Genomic DNA, 20135 nt, shown 5'->3' with positions numbered 1-20135 from the left:
AGTGAGACTAACAGTAATTCTCTCGTGTGCAAAAGTAGCCAATAAACTGTTCAGAGCAGATGTGTGTTGAGACAGTGTGGTTTACAGTATATGCACTTCTCACACGTTTCACACACACTTAAAGCAACGCTTTAGTGTCACTATAGCAACTCTAGCAGAATTTAAACACTCATTTGATCAGATGAGAGGAAGTTACCAACCAGAGGAGGAGCTGATGATGTTTAAAGGGGGGGTACAATGGTGTTTCATGTATTCAGAGTTGTTTACAGTGTTAAAGAGATGGATTCTCATACTAAACATGTGCAAAGTTAAAAACGTTCACTGTGGCATCGTGTCACTAAAGTGAAGCAACTCTAGCAGAATTTCAACACTCTGATCAGATGAGAGGAAGTTACACAATCAAAGGAGGAGCTGATGATGTTTAAGGGAAGAGCTGTAACTATATATAATGAAGAGAAAGACTGACAGAAACACAAAATGGCTGATAAGTGTGATCTGTGTCTGCTGGGACTGATCATTCTCTCTTCACTTCTCACAGGTAAAGAAATCTGTATTTTCTCTAAAGACATTTAGTGGAATTAGTCTGGAAAGAGTTCATTTGAACATGCTCAGTTTATTCTTGCACACATTCACGTTGTGATCTCAGAGTTGTGTATTGATACACACAGATCATACTGTATTATTCCTGATACTGGACATAGTGTCACTCAAACATCTGATGATGAAGAATTATCTTCATATTAAGAGTGTGTCAGTGATTTGAACAGCTCTCTGATAAAGACTAATAGTTTATTCTGGAGAGTGTGTTGTTTGCTTAAAGTGAGGAAAAATACTGTGATTGAAAACTTCTGCTTTTTATGCTGGTATGGTTTATTGTTTTCATTTATTAATGTATATCATAATGATCACTGATATATACTGTGTTTCAGGTATCAGTGGAGTGGATGAGAATGTGTTCATCAGTTTTGGTGAAAATGTGCGTCTGTCCTGTAATAATGCTCTTTCTGACTGCAAATCTAAAACTACATGGATCTACTCTAACAGATTCAGACGTTCAGAGACAGTTGAACTGATTACTAAAGGGATAAAGAATAAAGACGCAGAGAGACATGAGAGACTGAGTCTGGAGTCTGACTGCTCTCTAAACATCAAGAACGTCACAGAAGAAGATTATGGATTATACAGCTGCAGACAATATGTTAATGACAGACAACAAGGATCTGATGCTGATGTTTATCTGCATGTTCTTCATGGTAAGTTCATGATTATCTGGCCAATTAAAAAAATTCTCCCTTTAAACTCAGATGATGATTGAAGAGTCTGTGATTTGTGTCTTGTGTTCAGTTTCAGTGTCTTCGTCATCATCATCATCATCTTCATCGTCATCATCATCTTCATCCTCACAGACTGAGATCAGTCCAGGCTGCTCTGTGACTCTCTCCTGTCAGTTGTATTTATATGCTGGATACTCCTGTGATTATTTGGTCAGTTATGAGGAAATTAAGCTGTTGTGGGTGAATCAGGCTGGTGTTGATCTGAAGACAGACTCCAGATATCAGATATTATCATCATCATATCAATATCACTGTATCATTACTCTGAATACAACACTCCTGAATGAAGATGAAAACAAGAGAGAGTGGAGATGTCGGCTTACTCTCAAAAATCAACTCAAGACCTCAGTCAGATACACTGTCAAGTATTCAGGTGAGAAAACAGTGTTAGAAGAGCCTCATAATGTCAGTAACACTAAGGTCTATCAGTATCACTGAACCAGAACAAACTGAGGGAACAAAAGCTTCTTTGACTCTCACAGAAGAGCAACTCAAAGCATTGCTTCAAACTAATGAACTGCAGTGAAGGAACAGTCCAAAACGTGATGCTGGAAATAATAAAGGAATTCAAACTTGACAGCAAAAATATTAACTTTTTATGTAATATGATGATCATCGTTAAAATATGAATGTCATATTGTACAGTATTAATGATCTGAACTAACATTCCTCTTTACTGCTCAAGCTGATTCAACGACAGCAGTGAATCCAGTCCACATCACACACTCTCAGGATCCCTCAACTAGAAACACACACGTTTCTAAAGGTACATCATCACTGTCTTTCTCACATCAGTGCTTTTCAGTGCATAATGCTATAGTTATCTTCAGTGTTAACTCATCAAAATATGACTGTCATATTCTACAGTATGATTGTCACATTGAGTTGTTTTAGTTTCATTTCATGGACTTTTATGGTGTGTCCCAATTAGCGTACTTATGCATATTCTATGACATGTTTAGTATAAACAGTGAGAGTAGTGTGTTCATATAACACTCCGGTTCTTTCACTCGATTCTCCCAGAAAGCGTCACATGAAGACGATATGTTGAGCTCATCCATGCAGCGCATTCACTGTAGATCCATGAAAAACACCAAACAGACATAAAATACTGCTCATCCAGTCACAAAAAAAGTATTAAAAAAACATACATGTAAAAGTAAACAAAACAAATATACAAAAAAGAGAGAAACACAAAATAAGCCGTACACTCGTAACGCTCGGCAACAAGTTTAAAGGAGAACTTGGTAACTTTTTTAACTTAATAAAACTGTCTAGAAATCATTTGGATGGTTAAACAACCTGTTCTGGTGATATTGGTGACTTTCCCCGCCTCCCCCAGCGTTCCCAGGCGGAAAACCAACCTTGCAACTTGTCCACTACCGTCCCGGCAAGATAGAAATTGGAAGTCTCGTGAGAAGCGAGAACTAGAACGAGAACGAGCGCGAAACACAAATTGCTTTACGGCAATTCGACATAAACACACACGCATGTATGATGTATTACCAGATTACCCACCTCGGTAGACATAGCTCCACACGATACAGTTGGCTTGCTCCGATCAAAACAAACGCACATGAGCAGCGGTAGAGAAGGGGAGGAGGCCGCCGCAAGTGAGTTTTTTACGACTGTGTTGTGAAATATACGCCCCCCCCACAGCTGTAGGGGGAGCTCGTGGGGAAAACATGCAACAACAAAAGGGAAAATCAGCGAAGAAGTGACTAGAGTTCGCTAGAGTTACCGAGTTCTCCTTTAACATATAAAACTTAAGTTATTCATCAAGTCTGGGTGTCTTATGACCCCAATATGAAATAAACTGATTTAAATATACTTATATATATATATATATATATATATATATATATATATATATATATATATATATATATATAATTCATTACATTTATATAGCGCTTTTCTCTGCACTCAAAGCGCTTTACATAGAAGGGGGGATCTCCTCAACCACCACCAATGTGCAGCATCCACCTGGATGATGTGACGGCAGCCATATTGCGCCAGAACGCCCACCACACACCAGCTTACTGGTGGAGAGGAGACAGTGATGAAGCCAATCAGTATATGGGGATGATTAGGAGGCCAGGATGGACAGAGGCCACTGGGCAAATTTGGCCAGGATGCCAGGGTTACTCTTTCGAAAGACATCCTGGGATTTTAAATGACCACAGAGAGTCAGGACCTCGATTTTACGTCTCATCCGAAGGACGGTGCTCTTTGACAATATAGTGTCCCTGTCACTATACTGGGGCATTAGGACCCACACAGACCACAGGGTGAGCACCCCCTGCTGGCCTCACTAACACCTCTTCCAGCAGCAATCTGGTTTTCTCAGGAGGTCTCCCATCCAGGTACTAACCAGGCTCAGCCCTGCTTAGCTTCAGTGGGCAACCAGCCTTGGGCTACAGGGTTACATGGCTATGTCTATATATTTGACCTTAAAGAACGTCTCAGTTATGTATGTAACCCTCGTTCCATGAGTAGGGAACGGATACGTTCCGTCAGTGATGATGAAATGGGGGTTTCACTTAGAATCACCTTTGAGTATTACAAAACGAGCCAATGGCAGTGGAAATGCCATGGGTCTGCAGAATTTGCATGCGTAACTCCGCCCTACCTCGTGGGTATATAAGGAAGTACGCCACAACATGCAGACAGATATGTTTCTTCGCTGAGGAGCCGAGACTGAACTCCGGCGTTTCCAGCGGTACAGCAGAAGTGACAGGAAGATGTAACGTCTCCGTTCCCTACTCAGGGAACGAGGGCTACATACGTAACCGAGACGTTCCCTGAGTAGGGAACGTCGAGTTACGTCAGAAATGGGGGTTCCAGTCTAATCACGCCACCTTCTCAGATGTCTTCCAGTGCCCTGTGTAAGTCTGAGCTCCCTGTCGTGAGACTGGCACGGATGAAGGAGTCCTACTTATCACAGGAATACCAAGGTACACTGGGAAGCATATCTCAGTGGAAATATGCAACAAAATGCCCACCCGAAGGGAGGTCTTAGAATACACATATGACCCGGAGGAGCTGCATATGGAAAATCACTGGGGTGTCCAGCCCGAAGGGTGGAGTCTTTCAACCCCAGGGGTGGCGAGGTGACTTGCCATGGGAAGGACACATGCTCAAGGAGGCTTACAGTGGAAATACACATGTGGGGGTCGCCCAATGGGGGAATCATGCACATGGAGGCACCTAGCCAACCGTGAATGCTGCCGGAGGCAAAACTCTGGCGATGGCGTCAGCAGTGCTGGAGGAACTCACCTGAGGAGAATATCGCACTGATCCAGTCCGTGGAGTGGAATGGCGAGCAAGCAAAGACACCTGAGCGGATCCAAGTTACCAGCTAGTTGAAGCGAGTACACGAGAGGATACTGGCTCCACTCTGAGATTATAGAATCTCGTGAATGTGTTAGGTGTCGCCCAGCCTGCAGCTCTACAGATGTCTATTAGCGAGGCGCCATGCGCTAGAGCCCAAGAGGAGGCCACACTCCGGGTGGAGTGGGCTCTCACAGCCTTTCCCTTCAGCTTCCCACCATAACAGACAAAAAGCTGGTCAGAGGTCCTGAAACACTGCGTTCTGTCTACGTAGGCACGGAGGGCGCGTACTGGACAGAGCAGTGCCAAGGCTGGGTCTGCCTCCTCCGAGGGCAACGCTTGCAGGTTCACCATCTGATCTCGAAAAGGGGTGGTAGGAACCTTGGGCACATATCCAGCCCGTGGTCTCAGGATCACGTGAGAGTTAGCCGGCCCGAATTCCAGGCACGCTTCGTCAACTGAAAATGCCTGCAGGTCCCCTATCCTCTTGATGGAGGCCAGTGCAAGCAGGAGCGCTGTCTTCATTGACAGGAATTTAAGCTCCACAGCTTGCAAAGGCTCAAAGTGAGCACTCCGCAGGGCAGTTAAAACCACTGAGAAATCCCAAGAGGGAACGAGAGGAGGGCGAGGAGGATTCAGTCTCCTCACTCCTCTCAGGAACCTGATGACTTTCCAATGGACTTACCCTCAACTGCATCATGATGTGCGGCGATAGCGGCAACATATACTTTAACCCTCTGGGGTCTGGGCTGTTTTTGGGGCCCTTGAGATGTTCTGACATGCCCTGACATTTGTGCTTTTTTCAGTTGCTTATAAACATATTAATGGCAAAGGTGTAAATTCACTCTATATAGCACAAACAGGGCTACAATAATATGTGAGCCACGTGTATGTACATGTTTTCATTTTTGAGAGAATAATGTTTATGCATGGATATTGAAAAAACTAAAAACTAAAATTTCTGAAATAAGGCCACAAAACACATAGTAAATATGTGTCAATAAGACTTTTGACTAATGGATGTCCTCGCCTAGAATTTTTTCTTCAAAATTATGTGAAAACAGTCTTGCTTTATCGTTCACATAAAACCATACATTGATTTAAATTGATGTAAAACAGGTTTTGCTTGGAAAGCCAATATGCGAGGGGGGCGTGAACGAGGAGTGGTTTACACCTGAGAAATACAATGTCCCACCCACTCTGCATAATGATGAGCCATTCACTCAGGTGTGAAACTGACTGAGCCACAATGCAAGGACAAAAGATATATTTAGAAGAAGACTTATATTGACCATTTAAGATTTTGCTTACATCTATATCTTGTAAATATGTTTTGCTATTTTATTAAAAAGGTTACAATTACAACAATAATTACAATTTCAACAATATTTTAAGTTTACTCTTTCTTTGTAAAAAAAAAATGATTATAGGCCTACATTTTATCTATGTATTCATTAGTTTGAATTTAGTCAACATTGGAACAGCTAACATCTTAGTTGATGACTTATTTTTGACAAAAATAGTAATTTATATATAGAAATTGCTAAACAAAAGCTTATTTGACGTGGCAGTATACTCTACAGTAAAAACTGTACCCAAATCTAGTCAACAAGATGTTGTCTTTCATATTTCGCCTGACTGTGTAACGTTGTTTTCATGAAATATTAGGGCATATTGTTAATTTGCAGTTTAATACGTTGCTTATACAAATAGCCTACATTTTATTTCAACATATTTCAGTCGATTTTTACTCATCTCAGTATAGCAATACAGTTTGCTAAAACATCATTCATTCACACAGTTCAAGCACCTTATGTTGTGATTGCTAGCCTATATTTACTTTAAATCCAGGAAATTTGTTTATTGAAAAAAATATTAAAATTAAGATACAATTGATACAAAACGAAATTCGTTTTAAAGAAAGGATTTGTACTTTCTGTTTTGAGGTCTCTGTGAAAGTTTGAAAGTCTTGTAGTGCTTTTTTTTTAGAGCGCTCGCGTCCATAATGGAGAACTGTCACGTAATATTGTTTTTTGCCAGCTGTGGTAAACAGCGCGCATCTATGTCGTTCATTCATTCATAAACAGAAACCCGAGAAGGAAAAACTTACTAGTATTCCTCAGCTCGTATTCCTCATTATTCCTCACAGCGCTGCGAGACGTTGTAAACAAGTAATGTTCTGAATAAACTTGTGTTTTGGTTTTCTCGAGCTGATGGGGGCGTTCACAGGATTGCGCGGATTACCTCAGCCATTTGCGTTTGAATAGCGTGCGCTCTCCGTGGGCGGAGTCACATTACATTTGAATTAGCTCTAATGAGGTCGACTGGAATCGCTCTCTTTTAATACAGATTTCACAAGATGAGAATATTTGTTTTTTATATAAATTACTTCATTTAAAAGAAGATAATTCAAGCTTCATGCCTGTGTGTCTGTATGCCTGTTTGACTGAGTATTCACTGAGTTATTGCTCATTTTCGGACTCGTTTCAGAATGGACTTTACTGGCAGAGAGAAGGCAGAACTCGCTTCGTGTTTATTTTTCTTTATTTGGCAAAAAGCACAACACTTTGTTTTTATTGTGAGTATACACAAAAATAATACACATTTAACAGAATCGATTGATGTATGAAACTTGTTTTGTAAAATCAAAGTCAAAAGAGTATTTGGGGTCTCAATTCAACTCATAAGGAAAAAAGCGAGCAGATCACGCTGGCGTGATCTCCGACCTCTGAGGGTTAAGGGTGGAGGGAGACAGCCTTCTCTCCAACCCTTCTTGCAGGAAGGAAAGCACAACACTGATTGGGCATTTACTGGGGTCTTCTTGGCTAGAAGAGCACCAGGTGACGAAGAGGTTCCACTTCAACGCATAGGCATGTCTCGTGGACGATGCTCTAGTGGAAGTGATGGTAGCCACCACCGCTGGTGGTAGGGTACTCAAACCTGCCTGTCCCATCCAGAAGCCACACGTGGAGATTCCAAAGATCGGGACGAGATCCTTCCTCAGAGGAATTGGCCAGGGAGGGGCTGTCACGAGGAGCATGAGTTTGGAGAACCATGTCCGGGTGGGCCAATGAGGCGCAACCAGAAGGGACCTGCTCCTCGTCCTCCCTGATCTTGCACAGGGTCTGTACGAGAAGGCTCACTGGGGGAAATGCATACCCCGCGGCCAGCTGTGCGCCAGTGCATCCGTGCCGAGCATGCCCTCTGTCAGGGAGTAAAACAGGCTGCAATGGGAAGAGTCGTGGGAGGCAAACACATCTACCTGTGTTTCGCCGAACTGTTCCCAAATCAGCTGAACCGACTGGGGATAGAGTCGCCATTCTCCAGCGAGGGGCTGAAGCCGAGAGAGCTCGTCGGCTGCAGAGTTAAGTTCTCAGGGAATATACATGGCTCGAAGCGAACTCAGATGCTTCTGACTCCATAAGAGGAGGTGGCGGGCGAGTTGCGACATACGGCAGGAGCGTAGACCACTTTGACGGTTGATGTACGCTACAGTCGCGGTGTTGTCTGATCGGACTAGTACGTGCTGGTTCTTGAGCAACGCATGGAAGCGGTGCAGAGCGAGACGTACAGCCAGCAACTCGAGGCAATTGACATGCCAAAGGCGCTGGGGTCCTGTCCAGGAGCCCACGGCAGCATGTCCATTGCACATGGCACCCCAACCGTGGTGGAGGCATCTGTAGAGACAACAACATGCCTGGAAACTTGTTCTAAGGGCACTCCGGCCCGTAGAAAGCTGAGGTTCGTCCACGGGGTGAAGGTCTGATGACAGGTCGGAGTAACTGATACTTGGAGCGTAGCGTGTTGCCATTTCCACCACGGGACTCGATCGCGTAGCCAGTGCTGAAGCAGTATCATATGAAGCAACTCGAGCAGTGTGACTGCGGCTGTGGATGCCATATGCCCCAGGAGCCTCTGAAAGGATTTCAGTGGAACCGCACTCTTGCTCTGGATGTGACGCAGGCAAGTCAGCAGTGACTGCGCGCGCTCGCTCGTAAGCTGTGCGCACATGGCGACCTAGTCGATTTCCATACAGAGAAAAGAGATCCTCTGCACAGGGCAGAGTTTGCTCTTCTCCCAGTTGACCCGAAGGCCCAGACGAGCTAGGTGCCGGAGCACTAGGTCCCTGTGCTCGCAAACCTGATCTCGAGAGTGAGCTAGGATCAGCCAGTCGTCGAGATAATTCAGGATGCGGACCCCATGTAGCCGAAGCGGCACAAGGGCTGCCTCAATGACCTTTGTAAAGACGCGAGGAGACAGGGCTAGCCCGAATGGGAGAACCGCGTACTGGTATGCCTGTCCCTCGAAAGCAAACCGAAGAAACGGTCTGTGTCGAGGAAGAATGGAGACATGGACGTAGGCGTCCTTCAGGTTGATCTCTGCGAACCAATCCTGCGGCTGGATGCATTAGAAAATGCGTTTGGCCGTGAGCATCTTGAACGGGATCCTGTAGAGGGACCGGTTCAAAACTCGCAAATCCAGGATTGGCCGTAACCCACCGGATTTCTTCGGTACAATGAAGTAGCGGCCGTAAAACCAGGACTTCATTTTGGCTGGAGGGACAATCTCGATCGCACCTTTCGCCAGTAAGGTAGTGATTTCCGCACGCATGACAGGGGCATTGCCACCGACCAAAGTGTAGCGGACTCCCTTGGAGAGGATATCGTGCAAAATTATTTGCATAGCCGAGCCTGATGGTCTTGGCGACCCAGCAGGACAGGTTGGGAAGCTTAAGCCAGGCTCCCAAAAACTGTACCAGCGGGATCATGGGGACCACAGACGTACCCTCGGTGGGGCAGCGAAGCGGTATGACTGGCCTGAAGTGGGGAGGCAGTGCATCCCGGTGTGGGGGCACAGTCATAGACCGCGTCCTGACAGATGAGACCAGGGAAGGACGTGCGTTCCACGGGGGTCTGCTCTGACCAGGGTTCTGGCGACAGAGGGGGACGAGAGTGGCGAGGCTCATAAGTGACGCGGACTGTCATTCATGTACTCTGGGTGCTCAGAGATGGGTGTGTTAGTAGTGTCTTTAACCACATTGGCTGCTGCTTGGGCCGAGCTTGAGTGGCGGGAGTCGCAGGAGGGCGCCCTCGGCGGCAAACAGACTGAGTTGACTGTGCCGGCGACTTGGTGGAGGCAGCAGCTGGTCGCCCGGGCAGTATGTGCTTAATAGCCTCAGTCTGTTTCTGGGCAGCCGAGAACTTTTGGGCGAAGTCCTCGACTGCGCTGCCGAAAAGGCCTGTCTGGGAGATAGGAGAGTCGAGCAGACGAGTCCGCTCGGCATCTCGCATATCCGCCAGGTTAAGCCACAGGTGTCGTTCCTGGACAACACTAGTGGACATCACCTGACCAAGGGAGCGTGTGGTCACCTTCGTCACCCAGAGAGCGAGTTTGGTGCACGAACATCCTGGAGCTTGTACGCAGCTCATCAAGGACATCACCTGACCAAGGGAGCGTGTGGTCACCTTCGTCACCCAGAGAGCGAGTTTGGTGCACGAACATCCTGGAGCTTGTACGCAGCTCATCAAGGAGCTCTTGGTCAGCTCTGCCCTCGTGCAAGTCCTTGAGTATCCTGGCCTGGTACTAACCCGATGCTCACGGTGGTGGAAAGAGTACTGAAAAAACATACTCAAGTAAAAGTACCATTACATTCAAAAAAATGTAGTGTGAGTAGAGTAAAAAGTACTTGTCCAAAAAACTACTTGAGTAAAAGTAAAAAAGTAGCTAATTTAAAAGTACTCATGAGTAGTGAGTAGTGAGTACTGAGCTGCGGATTCTACACCTTTATAATAAACACTGTGCACTACAATTAATAAAGTAAAAAAAACATTGTACATACTGTAATTCACATTAAAAAGATTGAAGAATATATATCATTCATCTTTTTAAAATGCATCAAAACAGTATCACCATTTAAATCATATTGTTTAAAAAGAAAACATTAAAAATTAGGCATAAGGCCACTGAGCCTGAGCACGCTTGTTGCACATAAAATATCAATGTTCATAACTGTGCAAAGAATAAAAAAAAAAACTTTAGATAGTTAAGCATCACACACCATGATATGGGTTAAATAGAGAGATTAAAAAATACCCCAATTTCTCTCCAAAACGGCACCAGTTTTTGTGTTTTGATAAAGAAATGAGAATCACTAATATTATCAGTTTACCTCACTCAATAAAATGAAAAAGCCTAAGATTGTGAACTAACACTAATTACACTGTAATTCCATGCCATTAAATGCGTTACAATTTAAACGTAAATGCACATTGTTCTAGAAGGGTGGCATCATCCCTTAAATTTTACACAGCTACATTTACTCAAATTGTAATGCTGATAATATAATTTGTAAGAAAAATTATGCATTAAATAGGGAAGTAGCCTATATCCGGGGAAACTTTTACAAAAGAAACAAACACACAGACAAATGCATCTCTTTGTAGTCTTGGCGAAGCTGTTTTATCAGCAGCATCCACAACAACCACAACAACAAATGTTTTTGCGCAAGTGCACTTGCTAAATGAAGGCGGATTTTATGAAATGGATCAATCAAAAAACGTTGTTTATTAACGAGCTGTAGTCACGCACTGACAGAAACGCAGTTCAAGTTAACGCCATGGTTCATAATGTGCACTGCATACTGAATCTGGTCCTCCTATTTCAGTACAGAAGGTGTTTTTCCACAGTTTTAGAGTGTCCCCAACACACCTTCACAGCGCGCACCACGTGCAACGAGCTGCTGACTTCTCCAAGTGACTCCTGCATGTTGAGCGCGACAGCGCGAGGGAGAGACAGCACAGCAGTGCACAGATCGCGATGCGCGTCTCTATAATATATTAAGTAAATGGGAGCGGGAATTCACCGAATTATGAACTCGGCACTTGAGTTGGTTTACACTGTACGCAATACCCCCAACCTCACATCAAATGTCAGTCCCTGTAGATAGGCCAACCTATATAAATATAATAATAAGCAGAAATGTGAAATGTACCTTAGCATATTAGAGGAAGACGCTGATATCTCTATTGAATTGATGCTTGGAGAATGCACTTCCACAGCAGCCACGAGTAACAGCAGATAGGCTAGCTAGCGGTTAAAGTTTTCTATGCAGAATTTGATTTGACGACAGTCACGAGACCGATTATTACTTGATCCAATCACGTTGATGGATAAAAATAAAATTTTAAAACAAGCATGTAACGAATAACGACCACAAACAGAAGGATAATAGAGAAGTAAAAGTAAAATTACACAATTTTTAAACTACTCAAAAAAGTACAATTTCTGAAAAAAACTACTTAATTACAGTATAGTGAGTATTTGTAATTCGTTACTTCACACCACTGCCCGGGAAAGCATAGCCGTCAGTTCTGGATACAACTCAGACGGTGCTGGAACCCCGGAGGGCGGCAGCACAGCCGAATCATCATCTCCTGAAGAAACCAGCTCGCCTTGTGATGCGGCGATCGACATCGATTCTTCCTCTGGAGCGCCAAATGCGATACGAGGCACACCCGTAGACGGCCCCGCGGCAACATTTGAAACACTCGCGGGTTGCTATACATGCCTAAAGATATTAACATGCCTAAGACTTTTGCACAGTACTGTATGTATGAGTTTTATACTATGGGTGGCTCCCAGCATGCACTGCAGCATGAAGCATGTCACCATTGTCGATGGCTTTTGTCTTTGTATATAATTGTCCCCATTCATCCTTTTCACCAGGCACAGACTCTCAGGATCATTCGACTACAAACACACTAGGTACATAATCACAGTGTTTTGTCTTTGTCTATAATTGTCCCCAATCTGCCCTGTCCGTCTCTGACTCTGTGCTCGATCTCTTCTTCAGTCATAGTGATTTCTGTCGCTGCAGTCGCTGTTCTCCTTCTTGCTCTTCTCTGGCTGATCTGCAGAAAAAGAGCTGGTGAGTTTTCAGATTTACTGCTTTACAACAATTAAAAACAGTTCAGATGAGCAAACAAACACATCATGTTCAGACTGTAAGTATCATAGAAACATGTGGATTATATGAAATTCTCAAACAGAAGTTTATTCCTGCTGAGAAATCCTGTAATGTCAATATCAACGAGTTATCACACTGTAAACCCGGATAAGTAGAATTTACTTAAAAAAACCAAGGTAACTCGTTGCCTTAAAATTTTTAAGTAATGAAGCATTAGTTGAATAAGTGAAATGGACTACGTTCAATGTACTTAAGGCCATAATGGAATGGAATAGAACATTTAAGTTGAATGTACTTATAACCGAGTTAAAGTAACTGAAGATACTTAGTTTAAACAATCATCCCCCACCCATTTATTTAACTCAGCTTGTTAAGTAAGCATTACTCCATTACCAATTCCACTAAATTGTATATTCTAACGTACCCAACTTAACTTTTAGCTCCTGAAACTCAAAATATCTTTCAATAAATAGAGCCATGTAAAATATTTTTCCATTGCCAGCCACATACTGTATTTTTACAGCACTAGTACAGTAAAAAGCATTATAGTACTCCACTGGAATTACCAAATACAGTATATACCACATACTTTTACAATATTAAACTTGTATACAGCAATAAATTGTATTTTACAGGGAATGCTGCTTTTATAATTACATAATTAAAATATTACATGTTAAGGTTTCATAAGAGTAGCCATACTAGGAAAAAGAAAACAACATTTTCTGGGTTTTAAAACATTTATTTTGGTTAAAAGCAAAGATCAGAAATTTGCCTTCTGTGAACATGTTGGCTGAATTTTTTTTAAACATAAAATGCAATTTTAACACTTTAACAACAAACAGGTAACACTTAGCGCTTAATTAAAGGGATAGTCCATCCAAAAATTTTAATTAGCCCATGATTTACTCACCCTCAAGTCATCCTAGGTCTATATGACATTCTTCTTTCAGACGAATACAATTGGAGTTCTATTAAAAATGTCCTGGCTCTTCCAAGCTTTATAATGGCAGTGAATTGCTGTTTCTGTTCTGAAGTCCATAAAAGTGCAAAGGAAATCCCATTCAAAGTCTGCAAGTTTTCGCAGAAGTGAGGAAACCTGTAGGCTTTCTGTGGTGTTCTTTTTTTGCACAACTTGGCCAGCTTTCTTTGAAGTTACTTGTCCTTTCTTTGTTTTTGATCCACGTTCAGGATTGATGTGAAGAAAGCGTCTAAAAGGCTGAAAAGAAAGGAAAAAAAACAATGAAATATTATGGACTAAGTTTATATATTTTGACAGAGATAGACAGCACAAAAGATGTGTAAATAAAAACCAGATATCGGTTTTAACGACTAATTTGTTTGGAAAAAACTGAACAACATGAGAAAAAAAAGCAATGTTGGATGTTGTGATCAATAACTGTTATTTTTTCTGCCCTGGTTAAAATACATCAACTCAATGTGTCTGTTTACATGTGCACTGTCATAATAAATACTACTAACTAAACTTTTGAAAGTAGGGTTGCCAGATTTAAAGTTTTATTCTACAACTTTTGTCTACTCATCACCCAGCTCATTAACAATATCATCCCCTCATCAGGTCCCATCAGAGTATCAGTGGAAAGGCAGCCATAGACTCTCAGTTTATGTAGAGCACACATTGCCAGAATCCAGCCCAAACCTTTGTGACAGAAATAATTTAACTTTAATTGCAAGCCTTGCAATGTGAATTGCATACATGACTACATGATCATGTTAAACATGATATTTACCAGACTAAACATGTTTGCACCCAAAAATGAAAATTCTGTCATTATTACTCACCCTCAAGACTTTCGTTCATCTTCGGGACACAAATTAAGATATTTTTGATGAAATCTGGGAGGTTTCTGTCCCTCCATTGACATCAATGTCATTGCAACTGTCAAAGCCCAGAAAGGTGGTAAAAACATCAGTAAATAGTACATATAACTACAGTGGTTCAACCTTAATATGATGAAGTGACGAGAATACTTTTTGTGTGCAAAATAACCCCAAAATAACGACATTGTTGAATAATCTCTTCTTTTCCATGTCATTCTCCTACACTGTTGACGTAGTGCAAGCCAGTGCAGCGCTTATGGGTTCTATATCAGAATGTAGGCTCACTATTGGCTAGCTCTTGGGTCATCACACACGACCAGAGTTGGACAATAATAAGCCTACGTTCTGACGTAGAACCCAAAGCGCTGCACTGGCTTTTTTTCCAAGACTTGCACCTAGAAATCTAAAACAGGGTTTACATTCTCGAGCCACCAGACACATCCGTTTTGTGCAGATTAGTGGGCCGGAACGCGTTAAAGGGTAACTCTTGCCAAAATGCAACCTCTTTTTGTTAATCTACCCGAGGCAAACTTTCGTTTAAAAGCATAATTAGGATGGAAACGCCACTTTTAAGTTTGACCGTATTTTCGTTTTCGGTCAAATTGCCTTTTGAATGTGAGTGCTAGGGGCACGACTATTATAGCATTAAAAATAGCTATTTTTAAAACAACCAAGAAGGCTCGACACAACATGAAACTTTACTGGAAGTATCACCAGGGGCTCTACACATGAACTCTAGCATTGAGAACATTGTTTGTGTACAGAGTTTACTAAAAAGAAAGATTTTGAACAACTCACTGAAGCTGTGTACGCCGGCATTTTGACGGTCAAAAATAGTCTATCTAATAAATTTATTCAAGAGCTGCTGTAAAGCCTAAACAATCTATGTTACTGTACTTTCCTATTATCACTGTAAAGCTGCTTTGAAACAATCTATATTGTTAAAAGCACTATATAAATGAAGGTGACTTGACACTGTTTACACTACGTCAACAGCATAGGAGAATGACGTGAAAGAGTAGAGATTGTTGAATAATGACGTTATTTTGTTTTTGTGCACAAAAGATATTCTCATCGCTTCATAATATTAAGGTTGCACCACTGTAGTTACATAGATTATTTAAACGATGTTTTGACTACCTTTCTGGGCCTTGAAAGTTGCAAAGACGTTGCTGTCTATGGGTGGTTCAGAAACCTCTCAGATTTCATCAAAAATATCTTAATTTGTGTTCTGAAGATGAATGAAGGTCTTACAGGTTTGGAAGAATTGGTTAGTAATTAATGACAGAATTTTCACTAATCATTTAACTGAAAACAACTTGCACTGACATATCTTAAAAAATGTGACTGCCACTGTTTTGTCTCAAGATGCACACCAGTAATGTTTTTTTTTTATTAGACATTTTTATAAAAGCTGCTTAAATATCCTAATTTTATTAAGGCCTAGACCTGGCTTAAGCTAAGCCCAGTATGGAAACCATGGCCATATTGTTTATACCAGTAGTCAGCTTAATAAATACTGTCTAGACAAGTCACAATTCAGTCCAATATTTATATGAATGGCAAATATGTCAATGACTAACCTCTGAACAAACTCAAGGTGCTGCCTCTTCTGTACTGCAAGCTGAAGTTATAGGAGGAGGCAAACAGTGCTGCCAGGCCAGTGATGAAGATGCTGTGATCCTTTCCACACACACCTTGACCTTCCAAACGTAATATCCAGCACTGGTCGCATAGAGATTGACCTGTAATTGAAAAAAAATAAAATAATAATAATTAATAAATAATATTAATAATTAAAATAACTAGTGTGAGTTTCACTGTGGTTCGATGTAGTTGTCTATTCATAATTTTATGAATTAAATTTTTCACCTAAACATTAAAATTGATTAGGGTTAGAACGTTAAAAGCACTGGCATATTATTTTGCTTGTTTTAAGCATAAACTCACTTAATTTTGACTTATTCTTTCAGAAAACAAGACAATTTTTACTTGTCTATTAAATGCTTCTTCATGTAAGAATTTTAGATATCTGGACTGGAAACAAGAAAAAAACACTAATTAAGAAAAACATATTTTGCAGTGGGGTGAGTAAATGATGGCTTTTCATTTTAGATTAAAACTACCCAATGTTTACATACCAAGCAATATAAAGTGTGGACTCTCTGGCAAATGTAGATTGCTGGACATCAGCTTTGCAAATTCCTGAAACAATTTTTAAAAAGGACAGCACAGCCATGATCAACAAAACCAAAACATAAAACATATTACAGATTAATGAGATTTGTTGAATAATCTCTACTTATCTGCTTTAAGGATAACACCGTCTAACTTCTCTTTGAATGGTGGGAGTAGTTGTAGGACCATGGCATGGCAATCAGGAATACTACATTTGAAAACAACATTAGGAACATGGATTTTCTTGTGCTAGCAAAATTCTGACAACGATTCAAAAGCACGATCACATAACTGACAGCATTATTTATTTATTTTTTTACCACATAGATAGACTATAACTTGTTTAGCACTTACATTAGCACTGGATTGTCATCAGATTGCAAAGCCTGAAACGAAAAAAAATATATGTATATATATATCAAAAGCGTGTCATGCAAATAACATGGTAAATGCATAGACTGTAAAAAATATGGTAAATGTTGCCTATTAGGCTATGTGAAATGTCGAAGTTAACGTTAACTGTTACTTGGTAAACAGGTGGAACAGAGTGAATGCTTGCGAGGCCGCGGTATAAACCGCGTTCGCAAAATCAAACCAAATACGTGGAAACAATGTAGAAATGCGAACGCAAAAATATATATACTGGCTTACCGTATCACTCAGTTGAACAATTTTCCCATCTTCTCAAACTCTAAATCCCACTTATCGTCACAGGCGCAGCTAGATTATTCAGATGATTCTTCCATCCATCTTCATGTAACGTTAATGTCGTCCATTTTCTGTTGCGCCTCAGGCAACTAACTGTTAGCTAAGTTACTGTTTGAAACACGAACCGAAGCTCACAAAATCTTAAAAATTGCTCACAGATTCTGTGAGCAATTTTTAAGATTTTGTGAGCTTGTTTATCTTGATAGGCTAACATGAATGATTATTCTGTTCAGTTGAATGAATCTCGCTGACAAATCAAGTTTGCCTTTAGTAGTGTCTGCTCGCATCACATTTGAACTGAATTGAGCGCGAAAGAAATCAATCCCACAATGCAATACCTTTTCAGTATGATACTGTATTACGAATTTATCGGGTTGAAAACAGAAATGTGCTGTATATTTACAGCTGTTCTGTAAAAGATACAGCCTAATACTAGCTGTATTATGGAAATACACTACAATTCTGTAGGAAATTAGCAGTAAATTTACAAATGGTTACAGTGGACACAACAATAACGTCCAGAAATCACGAACTTACCCGTGACTCCATCTGGAAAATAATTCGCGATTTCGTATTTTGTTTTTGACCCTCTGAACATACCGTTGGACAGGCAAAACTTGGTGATATTAAGTTGTTTGAGCTCAAACACATAATTACAATAAGATAAGCCATTAAAAAGTACAGTTTACTCAGAATTCATAATTAATGTAAAGAAATGACACATGTTTAAGTAATACAAACTCAGTTTGTTTGAGTAGAAACTACTGATTGGACTTAAAAACTCAATTACAATAAGAAAGGACAAGAAAAAGTTCAGCTTAATCAGAATTAACAAGTAATGTCAATAAATTAGACACATTTAAGTAATATGAACTCAATCTCTTTGAGTTGAATCAAAATCTGGGTTTACAGTGCAAGTCAACAATCATTTTTATTATTCATTTTAATGCTTCAACAAAATCTGATTGTTGAAAAAGCTTAATGCTTAACATTGTGTTTTTCATGTGTGTTTGATCATAAATACTCATATTTCATGAGGCACTTGTTTTCAGATAATAAAAGAGGGACTGGCGACTCTGCGGTGAGTTCAGTAATGCAGTGATTTAGATTTGATTACTGTCTTTAAAGCTCAATAAAGTGTCATTCATGCAGTTTAACTGTTTGTTCTGAAGGTCAAAGATGAGAATGATCATAAAGGGACGTATGAGACGATCAACATGTCCATTCCTCCCGCTGCAAGAGCCAATGTGAGTCCACTAAATCATCAAACATTACGTTCACTGTCTGTTCAATAATGTGATTTAAAAGCTTTTGTGTTATTCTACATATTATAGCGAGAGATATGTCTGTTCTGTGTGTTAAACTTGACTCTCTGCACGTTTGCATTGATGTTTAGGAGCAGACAGATGATGTGACTTATTCTGAGGTCACTTCTTCCAATACAAAGCCAGTAAAATCACTCAATGTGAGAAGATACCAGCACATGAGTTTGACTCTCAGACACATGAAGCTCATGCTCTAATAATAATAATAATAATAATCGCTGGGGTTCAAACATTGATGGACAGAATCTGTTCTTTCAGGATCATGATGATACAGTGACTTATGCTGCAATCAGAGGAAGAGAAGATCAACCGCAGGATGAACTTTACGCCTCTGTGAACAAGAACAAGACCTTCACACATAAACATTAATGATACTCCCCTTCGTAACATAACTGTGTTTAGTGTTTTTAAATCGCAGTTAAAAACGTTTCTTTTTAGGAAGGCTTTCAACATGTAACCTTGTTTTGTGTTTTTAGTCCTTGTGTTAGTTACTTTGTTTTAACTGCTTAAATTAGCTTTAATTTGCTATTTTCATATCCTGCTGCCTTTTTTATGTGTTTTATGGAAAGCGCTTTGTGCACCTTTCTGGTTGTTGTAAAGGCGCTATATAAATAAAAATTGATTGAAAAAAATGTATTGATTGTGTGTGAACGAGCAGATATTTGTTGAATGTGAATGTGAATGAGATTTATTGTGAATCATCATCTGGTCAGAGCACAGAATCTCATCTATATCATCACAGCTAAAATTTGACTTTGCAGTGTGTCGCGCAATTAAATGTCAGTTATTTCTTTCTTTTTTCCACGTGACAATAAGCATGAAAAATCAGTTAAAAGAAAAGTTGTCTCTTCCATTCATGTAAAACAGATGTAAATAAACTTGCTCCTTTTAAAAAAACCCTCTATTTTAAAACCCACCAGCCGCCACTGGAAAACAGAAGTATATTTTGCAGTAACTACAAAGCTATTTGAGGAAAAAAATATTACTTAATTTCAATTTTTAAAAAAAGAAAGAAAAATAAAAAATAGAGGGGGCCTAGGATGATAACAGCACTAAACACTAGACAAGAGAGTCCATTACCACACTCTGAGCTACAAAGAAACACTGAACATTTCAACACCATGTTTCACTTCCTCAAATCTGCTCCACAGCTTTATCAGCGCTTTAACCTGTTCTGAGAACAGAGCTATTCTCTGAACGTGTTCAAATCATCCTGCAAAATCACCATCATCTGGAAATCACACTGAATGCTGCACTTGAAGTCCATTTCAGAGTCTTGCATATCTGAGCTTTCTCTATTCTCCTGAGTAACTCTCTCAGTTAAATGATCTATAAGAGATCGTTTGAGGTTTTGCATATGTGATAGTCATAATTCTCTTTATTTTGCAGATTTTAAACACACATAAATACTAACATTTTACATGAAGCATTGGCTTTATCACATTTGCT

At 40.6% G+C, this 20135-nt stretch overlaps 1 protein-coding gene across 1 annotated transcript; it reads left to right on the top strand.

Moving 5' to 3' along the window:
• The first annotated feature begins 439 nt into the window (after positions 1–439).
• LOC311078708 (uncharacterized protein) lies at positions 440–19483 on the top strand. The gene is made up of 10 exons (XM_084107690.1): positions 440–538; positions 930–1253; positions 1345–1707; positions 2020–2100; positions 12393–12431; positions 12520–12594; positions 18414–18442; positions 18534–18608; positions 18758–18826; positions 18945–19483. The coding sequence occupies exons 1-10, from the start codon at positions 478–480 to the stop codon at positions 19053–19055; spliced, it is 1227 nt and encodes a 408-aa protein (XP_083963816.1). The 5' UTR covers positions 440–477; the 3' UTR covers positions 19056–19483.
• Positions 19484–20135: the final 652 nt, after the last annotated feature.

The sequence above is a fragment of the Abramis brama genome, assembly GCF_963993115.1.
Source record: "Abramis brama genome assembly, chromosome: 1".
Lineage (NCBI taxonomy): Eukaryota > Metazoa > Chordata > Actinopteri > Cypriniformes > Leuciscidae > Abramis > Abramis brama.
This window is presented reverse-complemented; position numbering and strand designations above follow the sequence as displayed.

Excerpts from the sequence above, each read along its gene's own strand:
- LOC311078708 (XM_084107690.1), top strand. The coding sequence starts at position 478 with ATGGCTGATAAGTGTGATCTGTGTCTGCTGGGACTGATCATTCTCTCT. Across the intron at positions 539-929 it reads TCTCTCTTCACTTCTCACAG|GTATCAGTGGAGTGGATGAG; the intron begins GTAAAGAAATCT and ends ACTGTGTTTCAG. Across the intron at positions 1,708-2,019 it reads ATACACTGTCAAGTATTCAG|CTGATTCAACGACAGCAGTG; the intron begins GTGAGAAAACAG and ends TTACTGCTCAAG.